Source organism: Sinohyriopsis cumingii, unplaced genomic scaffold (genome assembly GCF_028554795.1).
Source record: "Sinohyriopsis cumingii isolate HCF-2022 unplaced genomic scaffold, ASM2855479v2 utg000813l, whole genome shotgun sequence".
NCBI lineage: Eukaryota > Metazoa > Mollusca > Bivalvia > Unionida > Unionidae > Sinohyriopsis > Sinohyriopsis cumingii.
In genome coordinates, this window is record NW_028315934.1 from 1,088,127 (window position 1) to 1,108,894 (window position 20,768).

The window sequence follows — 20,768 nt, forward strand, 5'->3', positions numbered from 1 at the left end:
AAAAAATCCAAATGAAATCGCAAAATTAGTAATAAGTTGTAATTACATCCGCAAACTAAAAATCACTATACTCGTTACTAGAAGCAAAGAAAATCAATTACACTTCACTGGATACGAAACATATGGTTTATGTTTACTTCAGGGTGCTTGATCAGAGGGATATGCTGTTTCTTTTTGTGTTGGCAGGTAGTGAAGTTGGGTATATTATTAGCAATACTTTGCTAGGGACTGATTAACGTCTCTGTTCCTAAACCTTGTAATATCAAAAAACCGACTCACTTTCGATCATTTTTACAATTATTGAACCAGTTGTGCGCAAAGGGCATCACAAAGCTATCCCTTATCTGGTATTGGTTTACTCTTTGACGTTATGGATAACTATCTCACCTAAGTGATAACCAATTAGCGCATAGGTTACAAAGAAGCAAATGTAATACAGAATTTGTATTAGGAATACAGTTAGGTCTTACATATTGAGTATACATACAATTGTATACTTGAGCTAGTTAATAAAATATCAATTCTCTTAGGTGCATACTTGTTCAATTTCTTGCACTGATTTTTCTGTATAAATATAACAGGGTAGTACCATTTAAAATGAGTGGGATGTAACTTCGTATATCAAGTTCGTGATTTTATGATCAAATCTGTGTCACTGGTGAAGAATTTAATTTAATTTAATTAAATATATACTTCCAGGAGAATGAATTAATCTTTTTCCCCATAAGGAGTAAAACACACCGTGATAGCAGCACTTCGACTGTCTTGTAATAACTGTAGCAGCAGAGAGGGTGAACAGACCAATGGTCGAAAAACGTCAAACGTCGAAATTAGGCCTTCCTACAAATGATCGAAAAATAAAAAGCGTCGACAGATTTAAAAAGGCGTCGACGCTTTACTGAGAAAATCTCTCCGGAATTTGTCTTATTAATATTATTCCATTGTCGTTGGTGATTTTTTCTAGTTTATTATGTACGCGCTTTAAGCAAGGTCCCCCACCCTCTCTGCTGCTATAATTAAATCATTATATTATATTAAAATAATGGTACATCCGGAATCTCATACTGCAAGGATAGATCGAGAACGATTAGAAGGAATCAAACAATTTCTTTCTATTAGAGACTCATTTAGAGAAAACTTACAAGCGCAGCAACTAAAAAACTATTTAAACCCGTTACTGCAGCTATTAAAAAAGCTGCAGAGACTGTTGAAAAAACTATATGGGGAGATATTAAGGAAGAAGATGAGAAGAGGAAAAAGTGTATTTTTCCAGTATTAGAACAAACTGCAGCGCATACTGAAAAAATAGCGCAAAGAACCAAACAAACAAAAAAGATTTTCTGAGATCTTCCAACTGATAGATCTGCGGCTCAGCCTCCACCCGTTGGTGAAGAAAGACTTCCAGATATTGGAAAACTTCGTACTGAAGTCGCCGACGTGAGAAAAGAACTTGCACCTAAACCCAAACCAGTAAAAGAAAACGTAGACTTGATTGCAAGATTTAAGGAAGGGTTTGTCGAAGATATTAGAAATACTAAAAGAGGAAAATTACCTGAAAAAATATTAACTAGTATATTTAATAAATCTGATATTTTAAAACCCGGTCATGAAAAACGTAAATGATGAGAATCTTATTTAAATGGATATATCGCGTATATACAAACAAAAAGACAAATTAGAGATGATGATTTAGAATATAGAAATCTTGATGAAGAAGTAAAAATACTTTATAGAGAGCAAATAAAACAACTAGAACAACAACTCTCCCAGCAGAAACCTTCATATCAACTTCCTCCACCTCTGCAACAAATAGAACAACAACAATCTTCTTCACCTCAAAAAGAGATGATGTTGAAACCATCTAGAGAGTAAAGGAAACAGATGGCAAAAGAAATGAAACAGAAGAAGAATGGAAACAAAGAGAAGAAATATTCAGAGATATAGAAACTAAACAACGGGAGAAATTACGTTCACTGGGTAAAGAAAGAGATCCTGGCGATGATTCTTTTGACGCTACTGGAAGTGGTCTTTCTTCCCTGAATTCAGTGGGAAATAATTTTGTTTGTCACGATAATATCCTCAACGATGTGTCACGGTTAGAAGTTCTCATAGAAGGAAAACGTGCCGGGAATAATTCAAAAGAAATAATTAATGAAGCAGCTGATAATTGTCGGCGACTATTTCAAGGTGGTATCATGGATATCGGCGTTTACCGAGAACGTTTCGATGAACTTGTTGATGATTATAGTGACTAGTTGTTAGATAAATGGTAATTAAAATAAGATGATAGTACACAATAATCATCGTAAATCCGTACAGGTCATAGTGATAAACTCACGATTACCAATCATCAGAGCTATTTACGCAGATTGACTTGGTGATGTTGTACGGGGATTATTTACAAGGATAGCTCCAAAAGTAGAACCTGTTGCAAAACAATTATCGATGAAAGCTGTTGATATTGTTCGTGAAAAAACTCCTGGTGCAATTGTCAATGTTACTGGTAAGCCGTTCTCGGCGATCAAAGATAGACTAGCACGATTAATGCGACGAAAACGACAACCAGTAAAATTACCAAGTACTGAAGTGATGCCCGCAGACGTAAGTAAAATAATAAATCAAGCTGCAAATCAAAAACTGGCAGCGTTAGCAGATCAAGGACTCGGTGAACCAAGGAATAATATTTCAAGTTTGATATCAGGAAGTGGAACTTCTCGAAGTGGAACTTCCCGAACGCAGTAATCAACGTGTTAAACGGAAATAATTATAATAAAATGTTCAAGCGTGTATCCGACGAAGCATTTGATATGGAAGCACCTGTCATTAAAGATGAATCGGTACGTGATTATCAGTTTTATTCTTATGACGCACGAACACCAGATCAACGCGGAAGAACTGAACTACAAGTTCATGACACAAGTAAATACTTTTTACCCGTTGAGGCTTTTATTGAGGTAGAAGGTACAATTGTAAGAACAACTAATGCTAATTACGCAAATGAAGTAAAAGTTGGTTTTGTCAACAACGGGATCATGGCATTATTTTGATAGCGCCACATATATGATCGATGGAAAAAATATTGAATCAATTCAGAAAGATGTCGACGTTGCTACAACAATAATTGTTCTAGCAAGACATTCTGATGATTATACAAGATCAGCAGGTCCCACAATGATGTTTGTGAAAGATAATTCTGGTCACCCCAATGATGATCCGTATAATTTAAGACGACCAAGAAATGCTGACAATACCGCTGCTGCTGCTGTGTGGCCGGTTGTTCATGGTTCTAATCCAGATTTCAATTTGGGATTTGCAACGCGTAGAAATATGTTGCTAGGAAACAATAGAAGTTTTTCATGCACAATTCCACTATCGCATATTTTTGGATTTTGTATAAATGTTAGGAAGGTTACTTTTGGAGCTAGACACAAGGTTGTTCTTGTAAGAAAGGGTGATGATAACGTTGCTCTGTGGAGACCTGCTGGTGATGCTGGTAAAGTAGTATTATCGAAACTATCTTTGTGGATGCCGGTAATGACTCCAACGGTCGCAGAAGAACAAAAGTTGATTTCTTTCATGGACACAGGTGGTAAATCCTTGTTATCATGGTTAACAACAAGCACAGATAGTATACAAACTAATGTTAACGGTCAGTTTACATGACATATAGCATCACAACAAGGTGTTTCTGCACCACGGCATATTTTTATTGAGTTTCATGAGACTAATCGTTTAGGTAATCAAGAACGTACTCATATAATATTTGATAAACTAGGTATCACAAATATTTCTTTACGGATAAACGGACAGCAAGAACCAACAGAGAACATACAACTAAATTATGAACAAAATAGTATAGGACGTGTATATCATCGATTGATGTCATTCATGGGACGTGATCAAAATGTAGATACTGGGTTGCTAATATCACAATATGATTTCAGAACTTTGTATCCGATTTATTATTTTTCACTGGAGCATCTTGATCTATCAAAACAATCTGTCGTTGATATACATCTTAAAGCAACGTTAAATACAGGCGATATTGAATATAGAGCAATCGCGGTTATACTCAGCGATAAAGCCATGTTACTTGAAGGTGGTAGTGGTCGAATGAGAGTCGTTGATGCACCAGTGGAAAATAATGAAAATATCACTAAAGCGAGATCAGATCACGGGTGGTCAAAATAAACTATCATTATCAGAACGTCAACTTAAACGTTTCAACGACGCTAAACAATCAAAAACAGGCGTCAAACTTAATCTCTCTGCGGTTGCGATTAAGGACTCAATTAAAACCGGCGGTATTTTTTCACTTCTCGCGGCCATTCCAGCGTTAATAGCTGCTGACGCTCCAGCCGTAGCAAAAGCAGCCGCATTAGGTGCTGTTGGAACAGCTGTTGGAATGGCTCTAAAGAAAGCAACAGGAAAAGGATACAAAAAAGGGACGCGGCTTAAGATTACCAGGATCTCCATGGGGAAGAGGTTTGAGGCTTCCAGGATCACTTCGTTAGATGCTCCAGCATCAAATTTTGATTTACTTGATGCTGCTAAAAGATTAAAACTAAAAAACTTCAGAGGTGTTTTTATGCGAGATCAATTACCGAAACAACCGAATGAATTCGAAACAGGTATTGTTAATCTCGAGTCGAATTCATGACCCGGTAATCATTGGGTATCATACGCGGTTGATCCACGTGGAATCGTTTATTTTGATTCATACGGGTTAGCTCCACCGCGTGAGTTTATCAAGTATGTTGCACCACTTCACGCGCAAGTTTGGTATTCAAAGCTACCAACACAAACAATGACAGATCCGCCAATATGCGGCCGTGAGGCAATTAATGTACTTAACGCTATATCAAAATCATCCAAACCACCACATAAAGTCGTGCATGATTGTGCAAGCAACCAATTCGTTTTAAACAGATCTTAAAATATAATGGTTGATATTTACGGAAGAAAATCTTCTTCACGCGTTAAGAAAAAACCCGGCGACGTTGATCTGTCAAATTACGCGACTAAAGATGAACTCGCTGATATCATGAATCTGACTGGAGTTGACCCAGATGAGGTTGTTATTTTTCAGGATCGATCTGGTAAACTAAAAACCAGCAATATTAAATGGAATGATATAATTCGACTAGTACTCAGTGCGGTCACGGATAATATCCTTGTGTTTACTGACAGCGGCAGAATCAGGGATTCAAGTATATCGTTTACAACCATCAGAGATGAAATTGCAAAAAGTGTTGCTAATCGCGTAAGAAACACCGGCGACACAATGACGGGTGAACTCAGCATGAACGGGAATAAGATAGTAGTTTTAAGAGATCCAACATCCGACGAAGACGCAGCAACAAAAGATACGTCGACGTCAACTACAACACCGTAGATGGTACACTATTCACGCTGCGTGCCGAGTATGACGTTCATACAAACGCGTTTACAAATCTTCGCAGAAACTTTAGAAAAATTAATGAAAACGCAGAGGAATTTTTTGGGAATCCGTTGGTCGTTGACGTAAAACTCGTTGATATCAAGACGAACATCGACACCATCAAACAAACACAGCAAGACATCGTAGCGGGGATTCCTGAGATCGTTAATAAAACCTATTTGATTAAAATTCTAGCCGGAATAACTCCCGGGCATATTACAAAAATCGTATACACGGTGTCATCTGGATTCGCAACCTGGTCGCAGCAAAATAAAACTATCAAATATACCGCAACAGTCACTGGCGTGTACAGGCTGTCTGTGTTCAGTGCTGCAAAATTTGAAATATTTGCGTCATTCAGCTGATAAGTTTTCCTGGGTTGTATCTGTTATATTAAATAGCGGAGACGAAGAAATTTTTATTATGGAAGTGGCTGATAAGAAATTAACCGCAACATCTTACTGGTGGTGTTTGGAATTTGTAGCTGAAAGACTTCAATTATTTACTGCATACAATATAATGAGTACCTCAATCGACGATGCATCTCAATACGGGTACAATCAAGCGCGTAAATGGCAAACGAACTTAAAAGATCGAGTAGAACAATACACGGTCAAAATAAAGAAATATCGACGAGGACTAGTTATCGTCGACGTAATCGTTTATTCAGCATCCACTGTTGTTGCTGTTGTCAGAGGGGGCATTCTCTACGTTCAGCATATTTTGACACTCATCCCCCCAATAATCAGCCCGTGGGTGATACAAAACATGTATCTACCACCAGTGGTGTGGTAGATGGGTGTTTTTTCTGTTGAGTATTGTGGCTTCAGGCGGAGCCCCAAATTAATTATAAAAATTGCAAATATGCGTAACCACCGACCAGTTGTCAGCCATGGGGATTCGATCGCCAGTCCTCAAGTATTACGGTCCGATACGTTATCAACTGAGCTATCGAAGCATCTAACAATATTCGTTTTAGAAATTGTTATATAGCTACAGTTTGTGAATAGATTGTAGAGTTATACATATTTCTACATTAAAACAGCGGTTTATGAATAGATTGTAAATATTTATGTATTATAGCAGCGGTTTGTGAATATCTTGTAAATATCTGCATTTGCAACGTGTTCTGCCAACATTCCTCGTAACAGATTGTAAATATCTACACTCAAACAGCGTGTTCTGCCCTGATGAAATATATGTACATGCTACCACTGCATTATTAAACGTTTTTACCCACAGATCGGTTTGTGTGTATATATATATATATATATATATATATATATATATATATATATATATATATATATATATATATATATATATATATATATATAGTGGTTCCTAAACAGATTGTAAATATCTGCATTAAAACTGCGTGTTCTTCCTCGATTTCTCGTAACAGATCCAAAAATAACTCCGCTATATTGTACGATGGGAAATACGTTTATAAATTTATTTTGTAAGCTAAAAACCATAAATATCCATCTACGAGTATAATTATTGATATTAATTACGACGTAGATGGTTAATTGACTAATTACGACCAAAAAAATCAGAAATCTACTGATAAATATATATAGAGAGAGAATTATCTCCCTTTCGCATGAGTCAAAAAATAAGTAGTATAAAAGTGAGGCTTTCTGCCAAAAAGAATAAATAATTAAAAAAATAGTTGATAAATATAATTCGAAGTAGTGATGATAGTTTATCTCATTAACAATATTGAAACATTATTTTTTGTTTATATTTCTTGGAAAAAGTGGATTTGGTTATATTTTTCGCGACAAATTGTACTGAAGGCGGATTAATATTAAAATATTTTGCAGCAGAATTTATTGCTTGAAATATAATTTCTTCGCCAGTTTCTGTGTTTGTAGATTTTACCGCCCTCTTTCCGGTTGTTTTACATTTCCCAGTATTACCACGTGTATTATTCTCGCTCTGGGTGACACCTTGAAGGTTGGATAAACTATTATTTTCAGGATTCCCGTCAATATGATCGAATACATGACCGTCTTTGATCAACCCCTTGTGACATTCATACACAAATCGATGACAGAGATAAGGTTTCTTCTCAGCAGTAAACAATAGGTAACCAGTATTATTAATATAACCAACTGGTAATTTCTTCTGACAATTTCTGATCATACCATCAATATTTGATTCGTAGTTTGTTATTGTAGGATGTGGAACAAATGCATTTTGCTCCATTATACAACAATAATATTATTTATTTAAATCACGATTTGTCTGAAAACTTAGTTAGATAATCCTCCACGGATTTTATAGCGTTGTCATTGACGTTATTTTTTATCATAATATCTGTTAAGCTCTCTGTATCTTTGACCATCACAACACGCACACAACTGTGTTTCTTCTCGTACTCCAGCACCACATCGCAGACATGGTATTGGTCCTAAACTTCCACGGTGAACGTTTGGCATGTGTTGTCCGCAGAATTGCTTCCTGCAGGGTATATTGCAACGAGTTAATGATCCCACCATGAGCCATTTGCATTGAGACATTGTATATATAATATTTTTTAATTAGATACTTGTCTGAAATATAATATGGATGAGTTTGAGAGATTATCCCGAATCAAGCCTTGGAAAACAAGTAAAAGCAACCTCGACAGGATATCTCCTGACGTGCCGATACGAGATCTGGTTGATCGGAAAAATAAAGGTTTGGTTAATAAAATTCACGACGCCAAGAAAGAATTTCACGCAGATGGTGCATCTCATGTCTGGTCAACGTTTAAGATTATTCGTAATGACAAAGTCAAGGCCAAAGGTATCATCGATTCTACGATGAATGACAAAAGAGCAGCAGCTAATATTAAACAGCTCGATAATAGAAGTTATCTTTTCAGAATAAAATTTGTCATACTTGCAGAAACAGATAACTGGATTATCCGTGATAAATATGATCCTGTCCATGGTAATAAAATAACTGTCATACTAAGTAGAAATTCCAAACCGGGTCTATCGACCGGTATTGATAAACTGTATTATGAGCAAGTCTATCCTGTGACAGCAGTTATTTATGGAATCTATGTGATAAATGAAAAACCTAGCGTTGATAAACTGTCGCCGATGAAATTTTCAAAAATAAACTTTGTAGCTGAACGAGTAATAGAACATTTTACAAACGCGGCCCGTGGAAACGGTTTAACAGATAAAAGACGTAAAATAATAAATGAGTGGGGCGAAATAGTTAAAGATACCGGTGCGTCTATCAAAAATGTCAATGAGTTAGGAAAAAGATTAAAATTCCCAATAACCGTAGCGACGATAACAGGAGAAATATTATATGAATCAAAATATAAATCAAAAGGAACTTCGATCGAAATTATTGATCATAATGCACACGCGAGGACTAGCCCAATAACAATATTTCCACGAAATCGAACTGTTAAATTTTATGATGATGACATGATTGACTTTATTAATAAAATAAATAAAAACGATCCTGTATCAGTGTGGTTATTTAAGAGCTCAGATGATAAAAAGTGTGATCAATTTGTGCGACCAAACAGTGAAATATATCGTAAAGAATCCCTTCGTGAATAATGAAAAATCTTGATCAAAAATATTCAGAAAACATTGATGAGTTGTGGAATACCAAATATAATTACAACGATATGATATCTGTTCATATGGTTGCGTGTTATCCAGGAAGTTTTCTCGGATACGGAGATTGTTCTAAGTATTGTGCAAGGTTCGGTCATCCAACACATGAACTGGATTTACTGGTGTTGAATCATTCGAGTTTGCTATGGAGCTTCATATGATATGTCATGTCTGGTTTGGTAGACATTTCTCAGAAAAACGCTGGGCACCAATAGTTTTATTACGATATATGCTCGATTGTGCAATATTGGTATCGTTGGTGGTTAGTGTGGCAATTATATCATATAAGAAACAATCCGAGGTTTGGCTACCACCGGGGGAAAATATCAGTCTCGATGAGGTCATTAAGGAATTTAGAAAAAAATATGCAACGTTGTTATATGATTTTACGGACGATGATGCATTGTGGGGTTCATGGAGAATAAAGAAAGAAAATATACTTGATTATTCAGAATCAGCAGATGTTACGATCAAAGATGATTATTATAAAAATCAACGATCAAATATATCATCGACAACTTTGTTGTTACCGTCGGAATATGATCCAATAGCTAGATATAAAACGATATACATAAACGGGTAGCTCTGGTAAAACCACTCGAGCGATCGAACTATTTCAGAAATCAGATATGATCGTGCTTACACCAACACATAGACTCGCGCGAGAAATGAAACAACGAGGAGTACAATCATGTACTTATCACAGCTTCTTCCGATGGAAGGGTGATATATAGACATCTTTAAGGATGGGCGAGAAATACATTCCAAGGATCATTATTTGGGATGAAATATGCACTGTGCCGTTAGAAACATTAAAAACATTTCTAGATTGGTTATTAACGAGAAATACTGCTGTGATAATGTGCGGCGATCATGGTCAACCACCACCCATAGTTGGACCATCTCCACATGGATGGCTAAAGAACTTTGTCGATTATTACGAAGAAATGAATGATGATCGTAGAGCAGTTGATGCAACGTTGAAACAGTTTAAAAAATTAATCAGACTACAACCGAATAACATTCATTGTGAAGTAATGCGTGGAATAATTGCAGAAACACCCATGAACGACTTTCTACAAACTTGGAGACCAACCGATTTAATAGTTGCAAGTAGAAAGATAGTTCGTGATACACTTCAACGAGAGTTGTTTCAGCTGCATAAAGAAAAATATCCAACATTGCCAGTTCCATTATGTTATCGACCAGCAGATACGCGACGACAAAATATTGACGTTGATATACCAGGACAGACCGAGTCAAGGAAACAAAATCTTGTGCTGAATGATATTGTCGCAGTTGATGTTGATGTTGTTGAAGATGCTCTACGTGCTGATAAATCCCCGTGGACGCTTCGATACGCAATGACGATTCATTCATCTCAGGGATTAACTATTACTGATGCAGTTGTTTGGATCGCCGATGATCACATCGAATAGTCGAACTTAGTCTATCTTGCAGTGTCTCGAGTTAGAAAAATATCTCAACTGAGACGAATCGTCATGGACTGATCAGTGATTAGTGATGATATTGACGAATGTCAAAGTGATATAATAAGAAAACAAAATTAGCTGGTTATAAGCAATCTGATAAAAACAATAATCGAGAACTTGATCTCGACGTTGAAATTGTCAGCACGTTGAAACAACAACAGAATAATGATTGTACTAGTTGTAATTGTATAATGTTATGGCGGTATTTGAAAAATGATCCAAGACAATTTACCGTTGACAGAAAAAATAAAAGTCGCGGTCATACACGAGAAAATATTATGTTGACCTGTCTTGAGTGTAATCGACGTAACGGAGCTAGTTATGTGATCGCGATGTTAATTGTGTATCCTCGAGAACTACTTGTAATTGTTCACGTACAAATCCACGTTGAGGAGCAGTTGAATCCAGCCTGTAGATTGCGGGTCTACCTGAGGATCTTGTCACGGTGAATATCTTGTGTATGGTAAAACTCCAAATAGGATCAGTCGCTCTTTTTTACCACCTTCGAATTCACCGGGCTCGTATAAATACCTGACAGTGATATTATCTAATACTGGCTGTGCTGAAAGATCACGTAGTTGTGTAGGTATATTTTTTTTGTAATTGCATTAATAGGTTTCATGTTGGTCGTTCGAGTGATCTCGTTATTTAACGCTGCTATCACACTTGGTAATCTTGCAACCCATTCACGAGATCTCGTATCCTGAACAAATTCTTTCGCGTATTGATATCCAAATAACCGCTCAGCGAGTGTTCGATTAAATCGTTCAACAATTGCCTGATCACGATGAATTGCAGTATGTCCTCGTCGTATTTTGGTATTATGTTGTTTCATCAGCGATGATACTGGACCAAGAAATTCCTTGCCAGGATCAACCTGTAGCAACTGTGGCCATCGCAGACCACCTCGTTGATAAATTCGTTTAAAAGCATCGGCTACTTCAGATGCTGTTTTCGTTGATAGCGGTTCTGCATCTTTATATCTACTTACAACATCAACAAAGGTTAGCGCGTATTTGTACGCTTTTCTACATACAGGATCATGTGGTAAAAACAGAATATGAGCTTGATGAACTTCATTAGAAACACTAACATCGAAATGTGCAAAGTGAATTTGCTTAGGTGGTGGTAGGTAAATTTGCCATATTGTCTGTTTGGATAACCACGCTTTAGCAGTAGAATGTTTAACCTCTGCTGCATCAGCAAGTTTACTAATTGCTGCTTTACCTTTCCAGTATCCTCTTGGAGAATAATAAATCGATTCCATTTTATATATTACCAGCCCTAAGCGCTAATTTACCTTTCATCGCAGATCTTACTAACCAATTAGCTAATTTTTCTTTGATATTCTTATTTTTTATGGAATTTAACGCATGAATTTATTTCACATCTGCAATATGCCTATGTTTTAGATCATTACTTTTATACGCGATATCATGAGCAAGACATGCTTTATCAACAGCGTGTATTGGTTCCTCGCCTGGTTTTGGTTGATCCTGATTATCAAGCCTGATATCGAGTCAAGTACCAGGACCGCAATAATTATATCCTGGTAGATGTTTTTATCCTGGGTATTTGGCCCACGGAGTTCCCGGTAATTTTCATAATTTTGCTGCAATATCACCTTCGCGTTGCTTTCTTTTTTTTTTTTAATTGACTTTGACTTTGACTTTGGTTTTGGTTTTGACTTTGGTTATGGTTTTTCATCTGACTGCACTGACTTGTCAGTAGAGATAAATTTCAATTTCTTTGTACCACACCGCGTACACTTACCCGTAACCGCTGATTTGTTATTTTTTGTGGTAATAGTTGTTAGTGTATCCGTCGGTGTACGCGTCCTGCACTTCACACAATATAAATCCATGGATATTTTACATAGCATGGATATAATTGATTTCTGAGCGACAAGAAAACGATAACCTGTCAAACACTATCCTGCGTTACCGAATTCCATCAGAATGAGAATAATAGGACCCTCTGGAAGTGGAAAGACACATTTGTTACTTAATCTTATAATGAGATGGTTAAAATGTGATAAATTGTATTTGGTAGCCCCGTCAGTTGATGATCAACGATGTTATGATGTGCTCAAAGATTTTAATGAAAACGCGCGATTACTGGATGACGATGTTATCAAGTTTATAACCGATATTGATGAAGCACCATCAGTATATTCCATAGACGGATTTATTAACAATTTGGTTGTATACGACGATGTGATGCTGGATAAACAAACAAACCCAGCTAGGATTTTTTCTCGAGGTAGACATAAAAACACTGATGTCATTTACGTTACTCAAAGATACACACAAATACCAAAAGTGATCAGAGATAACTGTAATATTTTAGTTGTGTTTAATGGAGATGATACACACACGGTGAGAAATGTTCATCAAACTTGGTGCAGCGGTGACATGGATATAATTAAATTTAAAAATTTCTTTTCACGAAGGCAAGCTACTCCGCATGGATTTATAACAATAAATTTGCACGATCCTAGAACAAGATATCGTATTGGACTTGATAAAATGTTTGGATAAATTAATAGCAGCAGAGAGGGTGGGGGACCTCGCGAAGACGTAATTCCGTAAAGCGTGTACATAATAAACTAGAAAAAAATCACCAACGACAATGGAGTAATACTAATTAGACAAATTCCGGAGAGATTTTCTCAGTAAAGTGTGAACGCTTTTTAAAATCTGTCGATGCTTTTTTATTTTTCGATCATTTGTAGGAAGGCTTATTTTCGACATTTTTCGACCATTGGTCTGTTCACCCTCTCTACTGCTATTGTACTGTAATTATTAGAGTTTCTGTAAGTATGCATTTTAATGTCAATATCCTAGAAAGGTAACATTCGAGATATAAAATATATAAAACTTCTATGTTGTATGAAAAGAATATAAAAAGCTTGTCTATAACTGCACACATGTGATTGAAGAAAGATATTCAGGTGTATCGTACAGGCCACACCTTAAAGTATTATTAATAATGCTGTATAATACTTCATTTATGTATACATCAGCTATGTTTGCTCTTGTGAGTTGTATGCTTTTATATGTATCTACTTTTATTTTCGTGTACATATGTAGATATATATGTATACATATATGGTTGCGAGCATGTGTTTGGTATGTGAATATACAAATACAACTTTAAGTCTACATATGCACTTATGAATTTGTGTGGCAATGCTTATATTCTCAAGTAAGAATAGATCGTTAATATTGTTAATTGTTTATACATGCGATAGAGTTGTTCAGCTATGTAATAAACGTGCCACCATCAGTTTGCATAACTGGTGTGTGTGTTTTTCTTGCCTTTTTGGAAAAATATACCTTTGACCAAAAATCTTAGAGGGCCCAGTAAATCATTGGCAACTTTTTATAAAATACATTTTGTCAGATAAGTTGCATTGAAAGTCTGAAACGAGTAAAATGGTCAGAACTTCTGCAAGAGAGAGAGAAATAGATGGAAGACAGCCCAAATATAGATATTGGTTCTCTTGTTCGTACAAATATCATTACTATTTCTGCTAATAGGATAAATCATAAAATACCACATGCAATGGTTCTCTTTTAATAATCTCATAATACAGATTTGTCAATACACGATAATCTTCGTATATATGGTAACTGATAATCTACTTGAATAACTTCTCCAGGTTTGAATCACTTGCCGAAGATGAGGTATGCGACGCAACTGCATTCTCCGTCATCGCATTCCAAGGCGAAAGGAGCAGGACAATGATCGGGACCACAGTCGCTCGTGCGGGAGCATGCTGAATAGAGAATAAATTACACAGTTCATTGGTAATTAAGTCGACAATTACTTAAATATGCCATAGCGTATCAATCATGCATGAGCACAAACATTTATTGATTCTTCTATACATAAGGTTCTTCTACAACGTCATGTGTCTTTTTATGTTTTTGTCTTTATCTCTCTATTCCTTGTAGATAATTGTCTGTAGGTCTGCAACCTATGCATATGTACATGTTCGAAGATAAGTTAGTAGGTACATATTAGGCACATATTTAGTGAGAGACAGAGAGAGACAGAGATTGAACCCCAAATACAATTAATAATACATCAATGGAACATTAAATCAAAATTACTATGCCAAAAGTTCTTTAGATCTGCGAACATATTCTACATAAAATACCAAAACGGGCTTTGCAATGGTTGTCGTAATGTCAACATTTTGTTATATCTCATCGATATGCGTGTAAAAAATTTGAAACATAAATAATGGAAGACAATGGCATTATGAACTTTCTAAAATGCATATAATTATTTGACAAGAAGTGTCTTTAAACCGCAACATATCCAACCCACTTTTTCTCTAATAATTAATAACCGTCTTCTTCACCAAACCCCTTTTTAACGATTGAAGAGCTTTTGGCTCTTATGCACAAAACAGGTTGCCATTGCATTCAACGGTTTTAAATGTGTTGAAGCGGGGGGGGGGCCTTCACATTTTGAAGTTTAGATGCATAACGGTCGAGGAGTGAAACTGTGCAAAATTGCGCAAGCTATAACACAACCACAGGTAGGAGCGCTTGGTGGAGGAGCGTAAAAGCAGAACGAGTGATTTAGCATGTATTGGAACTGGCTGAATACTCATGTTATCCGTTCTAGCCATACGTTGAAGATAGATTGCCGTATCGAGAAGTGTAACGATAAAGTTGATAAGGACTTACCTTTACGCAAACGCAGTCGATGTTCACACGTGCAATTGTCATTTACGCATTTGCCCCTTAATCCGTCAAGGCAGCCCTTACTGCATTGCTCGTCAGAATCGCAGGCTTCTGCATATATGACGAAGACTGCCACTGAAAATTATAAAACAGCATTGTTCTTATCCAATTCCCAACATGACATACACTATCATTATAGCAACTGTCAAACTTAATAAGAGATGAGATGGAAAATCGGAAATATGTGCAATAACCATCACGTGTACATGAAACTTTATGCCATTATTTACACACAAAACAAAACGAAAGATTTAAATTATAATTAACATAAACCTTCAATTTTTTTATTATCATCTCCAATGTTCATATATGAGAAATAAATACGTTGGAAGAATTGTAAGAGGAAATATATTAATTAAGGTGATTTAAGAGAAATGATGTAAACTTTGCAAAATTGGGAGAACTGTTTATATTTAGCGTACGCCCTTCACATCAGACATGCTAGCGAAAGTTATATTTATTCGTATCTGCCAATAAATGTTCTCTAAGTGGTGATATTTTGTTCAAACCGCTCACTTACCAACGAGGGTAGCAAGAAGTATGGTTTTCATTTTCTTCAAAGTCCTGACCACTTTCAGACACAGAAGAAATTTCGTGAGAGTGTTGCTGTGATATGATAAGAAATGCATGGAGCACCTTTTTATAAGGAGAGCATAATCAACCATTTGTCCTTTCCCAACCTCATACGTGGCGGCCAGACCATGATCGTGATCCTAAATCACGCTTTAATTTGTACAAATTTGTCCTCTGTTTACATATTTACTCCAATATCACTGTTATGACATGATCTACAATGTTCCTGTTCAACCCGTCGTCTGTATGTTTCTATTGTTTTCGTCTGCATACAACTTGTTATGGTCAGATTGTTTGTGCTTTATAAGTCGTATGCTCTTATTGTTTTGTAATATTAGCAAATTTAAATGACGTTTCCTGAACTCGTTTTGAATATATATTCTGTACTTATTCTGTAGATTAACGAATTTGCTTCGCGAGATGAAACCACAAATTCTAGGGTGTAAGAAAAGTTATACTCAACATAAAGCTATCTTATCTATCCCCTATAATTCCATAATATATAAACAAAGTGAAGCTACTATCTTTCTATAGTCTCCGACTCTTGTTTTATGGAGAGCACCCATTCCCTAATATATATGACTTGTGTTGTTTACATATACAGTGATGACATTCAAAGATGTGTGAGTGTATGTGTCAGGGAAAGAAACGTGTCATGCACTTGTCAAGTACTTAATGCAGATCCTTACTGTATATTTTTAGTATCTTCGATGTTTATGTTTGAGAAATAAATAATTCGCAAGAATTTTAGGAAAACAATATTCCTTCAATTTCTGAGAACATTTTGCATTTTTACATCATTAATTGAAATGTCTAGAGTTCTGTACTTGATCAAAGTGCTAGTACTTTTAAAGAAAGTTACGTATCAAAGAATTGCTTCTATCTTTGAATTGAACTTTGAGTAGGTTGAAATGATGAGAGAGAGAATTTTGTTTGCATCAAATCAAGACAAAGGAATATTTAGTTTCTTTTCTTGGTAAACAATCCTGAATAGACATCACAATGAACTCTCGAAATATACCCCAAAGATCACGTTTTCTCGGGATTCTTCCGTCTTTCATTTCGGAACTCATTCACTACAAAGTTTCCTCGTCTGCTTTATTCTTCTTGTCTTGCCATTTTTGATCTCATAACTGCAATTGGGTCTTCTTTTGGTTTTGCTTCTGCTTGTATTTCTTTTCCAGAGACACTTTGTATACCAATGTCATTTTTGTCTTTATGGGTTCCTTTTCGTTAGTTTTGTGAACATTCTGGTATAAACAGTGTTACAAAACTGTGTGCACTAAAATAAATTCGTGATGAATGATTCAACTTCCCAAATGCAATATGTCGTTTTTGCAGATCTTTACCTTTATAAGCTAAATCATGATTGTGACATGCCTCGGTCAATATCATTTATTGGATACTCTCCAGGACTTGGTTGATCTTGTTTATCAAGTCGGATATCAATTCTCGTTCCAAGACCACAACAAGTATATCCTGGAAGATGCTTTTCTACTCGGCATTTAGCCCATGGAGTTGCTGGTAATTTTCCTGATCAAGTAGCGATATCTCCACCAGCTGTATTATTTGAAATAGATTTATATTTATTTGTACCACATTTTATACATTTACGTGTAAATGCACGCCTTATTGATGTTAACCCGTTTGTGGATGTGGATGCTATTCATCGAATGCAATATCAATTCATATTTTTATTATATTTGTACAACAGGGATGTCATTAATTTCTCAGCGACAAGAAAACAAGAGCCAGTGAAACATATTTTTATATGGTTTAACCTAGTTTAAAACAAAAGAAATATTTGCATACTAAATACATTGGTTTTGTTTAATGCCAAGCGGAGCGCCTTATTGTGAATGCTTTATGTTTGAACATACAAAAAAAACATCGTTTCAAGAACAATTTAAGCTTCTCCGCTACAGAGGGTAATTATCTAACGTCGATCAAATGACGTTGTGCTTGGTTATGTACTAAGTAACATTTTAATGACTCATTCATAATTTCTTATGCGCAGAAGGTCTTTCTTCAGAGGAAACGACGGTGTCTGCTTATACCTATTTTTTTACTATGGGTTTGAAAGTACAGGGCGACATTTGGCTTTCCTAATAGACATGCTAAAGGCACAGAGGTTAAACAAGTATACTTTGTCATCACACTCGAGTCATCTTCTAGATGAAAACCAAATACGAACATGAAAAATTGCGTGAAAGAAAAGTATATAAAACGACAAAAACGTGGATAGCATTTTATGCACAGGAGCAAAATTTGTCCTTCAATTTCAAATGATATTAGCAAAAACATTTGCATCAACAACATTGACCTAACCGTTTGACATTTGATTCGGATATTTCTTAGGGTATGGTTCACTTACAAGGATAAGGGAAATACATGCAAACCATCGTATGTATGCTTTAGGTAGACACTGCCATAACAAATGCTCTACCGTACATGCTCACCATCATGTGAATGTCTCGGTAGATCAGGCATTGGTAATAAGGACAAAACATGCTCACACCATATCCATGCGTCAGGTAGACCAGTCCTTGATAATAGGACGAAAACAATCATGCTCGCATTATATGTATGCCTCAGGTAGGACTTAATAATAAGGACAAAATATGCCCTTGTCATACTTATGTCTCAGGTAGACTACGCCATACAATTAGGAATGAAATATACACCTTAATATATATATATATATATATATATATATATATATATATATATATATATATATATATATATATATATATATGGTTTATGTAGACGTTAATGGTTTGGACAATGCAAGCTCATATCTGGTAAACCAAGCATTACAAACGGACAGGTCGTTATTATTAACTTTTGCAGTCTGCTATACACCTGGCTAATGATCGGATATGACACTTGGTGATGCGTCGGTGTGCAGGTGGACTGGTGAGAGTACTTAACTTCTTTTAATTGTTGGTAGTATTCGATAAATTAAATATAGATTACGGAGGATAACTAAGGCTCATCAGGTTGATTAATTGTTTTACCATAGTGGAGTACAACCTATGTCGTATAATATGCAATACTGCATTAGAAGAATATATATTATTCTTGAGCTAAAATTTATATTGTCATACAATGTGTGTTTATCAGGTCAAAACTTATTTCACTGTATAGAAATACTATTTCACATATTCCATATTTAAGAGTTTTCTAATATTTTTCAATAAATCATAATGTTATATCATATTTGAAAGAGACTTAACAATTAATAAAGGAACGAAGCGATAATTAACTAACAACACATAACTTAATTTCCTAAAAGAAACAAGTAAAAATTTAAAACGAATATAAGTCTGTTAGATTCAATCCCGAATGATCTTAGAGCTTTTAACACAAGTTCTGGTGAATAAAGTTCTCAATAAACTTTCATGTGTGCCTGTAGTGGCCTGTATTTTCGAATGTACTAAATAACAATGGCCTGCAGTATGATATGCCAAGATTTTTTTATGAGAATAACATAATAGTAGATGTCCTTGTTCGATAACACTATAATTCCAAATTACTGTCTCTTTCCAAGAATATTTTGGAACATAATGTATTTTGAGCGAATAATGATTTGAATTAAATAATTAGACCCAACCCAAACACAAAATATAAGATTGATTCTGCTCTAGTGTTATAGCTAGAATGACTTAGATTTCTATTAATCAAGATTATATAGCCCTCAGTTTGACATAGGTCACAATCAGCATTTCCTAGAAATATTCTGTCTACTTAATAGAAACTTCCATTCTAGTTGATTCTGATGGCATAATAAACTCTTCAAATAGACAAAATCTGTTATTGAAAATATAATAAAGAAAGTGATAAACATAACGTGCAACAAGACCATGTATATGAGACAAATAATACATACTAATCAGATTAAGATATAGATCCTAATATTTATCCTACACTGAGAGAAATATAAACAATGTTATTTACAAATTGTGAGTAGTCGGCTACAGCATAAATTTAATACTGCATAAGGTTAAGGACATACAACAATCATTGATAGCATAACATGATTACAAAAAGCTAACAAATAATGCAAAAGATTAAATATATTTAACGTCTCCCGTCATAAAGAAAAACGATTTATGCAACAATGCTTTCATTTAATTACCATTCTAATATGCATGCGAATAAAGTTACGACGTTTTATCAAATGAAACTAATTATTCACGAAACAATGTAATACTTCTGAGTACTTGAAAGTTCATCTGCTATTAAAATGTTTCTCCGCTTGAATTGTGTTAGATCAATATTGTTGTCATGCAACATCAATCTCTGCCTTAATAATCATTGAGTTTATTTTTGATCTTTCCCAAAAAAGTAAGGTAACTGTGAACACTAAACACAATAATCGAATAGGAAACTGAAATGTAAAGTGTTGAAAAGCCCATATCAGAGCCAAACATTCCTACTCGAATGAGGACCCCGAGTGGTTGAGTGATCTAAACTTTTATCTCACCTCTGTCTGCGTGGGTTCGAGTCTCAGGATCGGTCAATGTGGATACGTGAGAGAACTTGCCAGTAGCGTCTAGCGGGTCGGTGGTTCTTTCTGTGGTATTCTCTATTTCTTCCCACACCATATATACTTGCTGCCAAATACAGCCTATCTTGTGCTGAACAATGTCGTTAAACCCTATAAAAACAACAACAGGCTTCTCGAATGTGGAATAATTTCTCTGGTGCTTTTCTCGTTTCTTTGCTAAACAGCACAATGGATGCTCTACACCATTGTTGTAATCCTGAATCAATACTGCACGAACCCCAACATCACTTACATCAAAGCATATTTGAAATCAGAGTCTGACATTTGGAGGTAAATTAATTGGTGCGTTTTTAT

The 20,768-nt window shown here is 35.5% G+C and overlaps 1 protein-coding gene across 1 annotated transcript; it reads right to left on the bottom strand.

Moving 5' to 3' along the window:
• Nucleotides 1-14,131: 14,131 nt before the first annotated feature.
• LOC149773209 (uncharacterized) lies at nt 14,132-16,008 on the bottom strand. The gene is made up of 3 exons (XM_089946646.1): nt 15,849-16,008; nt 15,272-15,403; nt 14,132-14,349 (listed from the first exon to the last, which is right to left on the bottom strand). Exons 1-3 carry the CDS (start codon nt 15,991-15,993, stop codon nt 14,240-14,242), a joined length of 387 nt encoding a protein of 128 aa, XP_089802772.1. The 5' UTR covers nt 15,994-16,008; the 3' UTR covers nt 14,132-14,239.
• Between the last annotated feature and the right edge of the window lie 4,760 nt (nt 16,009-20,768).